This window comes from Diaphorina citri, unplaced genomic scaffold (assembly GCF_000475195.1).
Source record: "Diaphorina citri unplaced genomic scaffold, Diaci psyllid genome assembly version 1.1 scaffold5731, whole genome shotgun sequence".
NCBI classification, from domain to species: Eukaryota; Metazoa; Arthropoda; class Insecta; order Hemiptera; family Psyllidae; genus Diaphorina; species Diaphorina citri.
Genome location: NW_007383107.1, coordinates 4,279 through 9,509, shown reverse-complemented (window position 1 = coordinate 9,509; position 5,231 = coordinate 4,279). Strand labels below are relative to the sequence as shown.

Below are 5,231 nucleotides of genomic sequence, written 5' to 3'. Positions count from 1 at the left end.
CAGAAGATGTATGTTTTATCTTTTTTCCCTCACTCTTCTCCTCCTCCGTCTTCACCTCCTTCACATACTTCTTTCTGTAGGATTAACTACAACAAGATCATCATTTTCCTTTTGTTGTTTCTGTACTTGTACTTAAATTTATCCTTGTAGGAAAATTGAAGCCTTATGTAACGAGGGCGAGGGCGTAACCCTGTTTAGACCCTTTTTTCCTTTTCGCGTAAAATGGATTTTCTGATGCGGAATGTTGTTAAGAATCATTTCCCATAAGAATATCTTCATACTTTCCTGGATTATTAATCAAGATAGTCAAGATCCAAGAGTTTTATTTAAAAATCCACCACCCGGGAGAAATTCCATGATCAGGTACAAATTTATTGGATCCTGAAAAGGAGAACGAAAAAATACACAGAGTTAGTGCATTTTTATTTCTTTTGAAGCCATCATAAAAAGTTTAATATTTGCAAGCTTTAGTACATTTTTAGCAGTGTCTGGCTATCTGGCTGGGGGGATTTTAAACAGGGAGTAGACCAGCTTAGTCTGGCTGTGGGACTTTCAACAGGGAGGATACCAGCCTAAAATTTCCCGTGCTAAAGAAATAGCAAAGGTTGAGTGCGAAGGGCATCTCGTAATTTTTTTTGTAGCCAAAACCAAATGTCAGCCCAAAGCAATCAACCTAGGTCTGACTGAGAGCCGACCCTGTCTGAACACGGTAAAAGGCGAGGGAGAAGAAGTACATTTTGGTACCTGAAGTACCACGCGAGATCTTGTTTAGACTGCTGGGGTAAAGGGACTTTTTAGTCTCATTCGAGCAGGATAAACAAGGTATATTCTATTCTATTCTCTCGTAATTTTTTTTGTAGCCAAAACCAAATGTCAGCCCAAAGCAATCAACCTAGGTCTGACTGAGAGCCGACCCTGTCTGAACACGGGAAAAGGCGAGGGAGAAGAAGTACATTTTGAAGTACCTGAAGTACCACGCGAGATCTTGTTTAGACTCCTGGGGTAAAGGGACTATAAACAAGGTATATTCTATTCTACCTAATTGAAAGCTATAATACATTTTTAGTACAATAGTACATTTTGCAGTACTTACTTGAAAGCTATAGTACATTTTGCAGTACTTACTTGAAAGCTATAGTACATTTTGCAGTACTTACTTGAAAGCTATAGTACATTTTTAGTACAATAGTACATTTTGCAGTACTTACTTGAAAGCTATAATACATTTTTAGTACAATAGTACGTTTTGCAGTACTTACTTGAAAGCTATAGTACAGAGCTAGAGACTTGAAATTTGGTATGTAGATGTCAAATGTGACAAGGATGCGACACGAAACTTTTGGTTGAGATAGGTGCTGCGGTTGATAGGGACCGTTTTTTGGCAGTTTTCGACCCTTTTTTTGGCGGTTTTCAGCTATACCGACTAAACGCTTAGAGATATTATAAAATTTTAGGGTATAAAAACAAGAACACCCAAATAATGAGCATCATTCATTAGGATAAGGAAAGTCGTGTGATGTTCACACCAGATTTTTAGTACAATAGTACATTTTGCAGTACTTACTTGAAAGCTATAGTACATTTTGACCACCCACTGATGGTCAGCCTCTACTAGGACATCACGTTCCGCTCTGACATGAGCCACCTGTTCCTTCTCCAACATGTCTGCCTTCCTTAGTATCTTCATGGCGTAGACGTGACCCGTGTCTTTCTTTTGAACTAGCCTCACCTGGGAAGGATAAGAAACAAACAATGAGATTTTAGGAACTATTTCTATAAATAAATAAAATGTACAATTTACTTTACACGGTATTGTGTAAGTGTGTGAAAAAAAGAGCCACTAAGGCCTTTTGAACATTGAAATCGCATCTGCCTTCCTTAGTATCTTCATGGCGTAGACGTGACCCGTGTCTTTCTTTTGAACTAGCCTCACCTGGGAAGGATAAGAAACAAACAGTAAGATTTTAGGAACTATTTCTATCAATAAATAAATAAAATGTACAATTTACTTTACACGGTATTGTGTAAGTGTGTGAAAAAAAGAGCCACTCAGGCCTTTTGAACATTGAATTCGCTACTTGTATACCTGAAAATTCAAAGATTCTATAGAAATGATACAGATCTCCTAATCGCACATTAGTGTTAGATCTCGTGTTAATCGGTTAATTCAGATTGCCTTTATCACAAATTTTGGACCGGAGTATTTTGCTCAATTACCGAAAGGATCACTCACCTCACCAAATACTCCTCGTCCTATGACCCACTGATGGTCAGCCTCTACTAGGACATCACGTTCCGCTCTGACATGAGCCACCTGTTCCTTCTCCAACATGTCTGCCTTCCTTAGAATCTTCATGGCGTAGACGTGACCCGTGTCTTTCTTTTGAACTAGCCTCACCTGGGAAGGAGAAGGAATATTTTTTATATGTTTCCATTTATTGGTTTTTCAGAACAATTCTTTCATCAAATAAATAGTTAACAAATGGTAAACCTATCCGTAAAAGCCGGAGCTTGTGCCACGGATGGGAAGGAGAAGAAATAAAAGAATTAGGACTTATTTCTCCCAAGAAACCAACATCCAGAACTCCAAAACCCGAATCCCTTGGTGTACAAGGGAAGGCACCTGCCAGTATAGTGACAATAAGGTCATCCGGTCATCATCATCTCCTAAGAAATGAAGAAAATATGAGCGAAATAAAGAGCCACTAACGTGCAATGTACACTAGTGAAACGCGTTTCGTGAAACGTGTATCAGGTCACACTGCTGGTGAAACATGGTTTCATGAAAGTCACTGTGCTTTGACAATTTTGACATATGAAACACGAATCGCATTCCATTCGAATGGTTTCTTCAAATTAAATTGATCCCAAGGGCAAGGCAATGCCTAAACCCTTGATTTGTAGAGCGAATTCGAGTCTTTGGGCAAGATGACCAAATACTTGAAGGCTCGCTTACCTTACCAAATGCCCCCCCGTCCGGAGCGAGATCGTTTCAACCGTAGAAAATCTGTTTCTATTGGTGCTCCCACGCCAATTACCCAAAAAACCCATTTCCAAAGCCTTCAACCTCTTATTCCGAGGTCCTCCAGTCACTCACCTCACCAAATGCCCCTCGTCCTATGACTTTCAGAGGTTCAAAGTCCTCTACACCAAGGCGAGATCGTTTCAACCGCAGGAACTCTGTTTTTATTGGTCCTTCTACTCCATTTATACCCAATAATAACCCATTTCCAAAGCCTTCAACCTCTTATTCCGAGGTCCTCCAGTCACTCACCTCACCAAATGCCCCTCGTCCTATGACTTTCAGAGGTTCAAAGTCCTCTACACCAAGGGGAGATCGTTTCAAGCGCAGGAACTCTGTTTCTATTGGTCCTTCTACTGCAATTACCTCTAATTACCCATTGGCAAAGCCTTCAACCTCTTATTCCGAGGTCCTCTTCATGTCACCACCCGGGAGAAATTCCATGATCAGGTACAAATTTATTGGATCCTGAAAAGGAGAACGAAAAAATACACAGAGTTAGTGTATTTTTTATTTCTTTTGAAGCCATCATAAAAAGTTTAATATTTAGAAGCTGTAGTACATTTTTAGCAGTGTCTGGCTAGGGGGGATTTTAAACAGGGAGTAGACCAGCGTAGTCTGGCTGTGGGACTTTCAACAGGGAGGATACCAGCCTAAAATTGCCCTTGCTAAAGAAATAGCAAAGGTTGAGTGCGAAGGGCATCTCGTAATTTTTTTTTCTAGCCAAAACCAAATGTCAGCCCAAAGCAATCAACCTAGGTCTAACTGAGAGCCGACCCTGTCTGAACACGGGAAATGGCGAGAGAGAAGAAGTACATTTTGAAGTACCTGAAGTACCACGCGAGATCTTGTTTAGACTGCTGGGGTAAAGGGACTTTTTAGTCTCATTCGAGCAGGATAAACAAGGCATATTCTATTCTATTGAAAGCTATAATACATTTTTAGTACAATAGTACATTTTGCAGTAGGTACTTACTTGAAAGCTAGAGTACATTTTGCAGTACTTACAATCATGTAACTTGTATTTGCAACTTGCATGCAAATGCCTTGTCAAAAAGTTGCCCTTCACTTGTAAATGCAAGATGACACATTGCGTGCAAGTATTGTGGCTTCTCCATTACCTTTACAAATTCCAACTCAAGTTGCCTTCCAGTAGCTACGCCACTGGACGAGTTTTTTCCCCTCAATACCTGGGAGGCATTTACCTGTCAAATTTTATCCTACCTCTCTTTATTTTATTTTAACCCAGAGAGGAAGAGAAGGGGAGGGAGGGTAAGCCACAAGAAAAAAAGGTAGAGGGAGGGGGAAACAAAGGGGGAGAGAAGGAGAGGAGAGTGGGAGGGAGAGAGAGCCACAAGTAATAAGGCAAAGGGTAAATGGAGAGAAAGAGAGAGGATGAGGAAACAGAGGGGAAGGGAGAGAAAGAAGAGGGAGAGAAATGTACTTACCCACGCACTGAAAACCAGAAAAAGGGAGGAAAACACTCTTCCTTTCTTTTTCTCTTTCTCTCTCCCTTCCTTTCTCTACCTCTTTCTCTCATAGGCGAATTTACATTGTCCTCGTGAGGAACCATGAATAAGCGGACCTTAAAGAATCATAGTAATTCCCTCAAAGCGGAATTTTGCTTTCCGTTCTTCCAGGATCTCAGCTTTAGTCAAAAACTCTGAAGACTCATATGTTAAAAGTAACTTCACCTCCTAAAGAATGTTATATTTATTTAGAACCTATAACTTAATAGACTAATTATTAGTCCCTTTCAATTCTCGTATGAATAATACCTCTTTACTAAGATTGTTGTATGGCGTGTCTTTTAGGGCATGAAATGGGCTTTCCTTTTTTTCCCAGGATTTGTTCTCAATGCTAGCAGGATGTATTCCGAGTTAAAAGGACTTCCTATTTAAATTCATGTTCATGTCTTTGTTCTTTTACTTACTGACAACAACATCAATTATGATTCTTCTTTTACCTCCGTCCCCTGGCTTTCTTTGCCTCCCTTTTCCTATTTTGTATCTCCCTCCCTGTTATACGATGTTTTATCTTGCACACCCTTGATCTTCTTCTCTCTTCTCCCTTTTCCCCTCTATTTTATTCTCCCTTTCTGTTCTCTCTAATCTCTCTTCTCTTTCTCCTCAATTCCCTCTCCTCTCTTTTCCTCGCTAAAATCCATCTTCCTGATTTCCATCTCTTCCTCTCTCACTCACTCACTATT

General features: G+C 40.1%; 1 protein-coding gene across 1 annotated transcript; it reads right to left on the bottom strand.

Moving 5' to 3' along the window:
- Positions 1-306: 306 nt before the first annotated feature.
- Positions 307-4,016, bottom strand: LOC103521695 (serine/threonine-protein kinase tricorner-like). The gene is made up of 4 exons (XM_026832246.1): positions 3,999-4,016; positions 3,098-3,244; positions 1,565-1,729; positions 307-381 (listed from the first exon to the last, which is right to left on the bottom strand). The coding sequence occupies exons 1-4, from the start codon at positions 4,014-4,016 to the stop codon at positions 307-309; spliced, it is 405 nt and encodes a 134-aa protein (XP_026688047.1).
- Positions 4,017-5,231: the final 1,215 nt, after the last annotated feature.

Excerpts from the sequence above, each read along its gene's own strand:
- LOC103521695 (XM_026832246.1), bottom strand. Across the intron at positions 1,730-3,097 it reads GACGAGGGGCATTTGGTGAG|GTGAGGCTAGTTCAAAAGAA; the intron begins GTGAGTGACTGG and ends TATCCTTCCCAG. Across the intron at positions 382-1,564 it reads AAATGTACTATAGCTTTCAA|GATCCAATAAATTTGTACCT; the intron begins GTAAGTACTGCA and ends TCTCCTTTTCAG.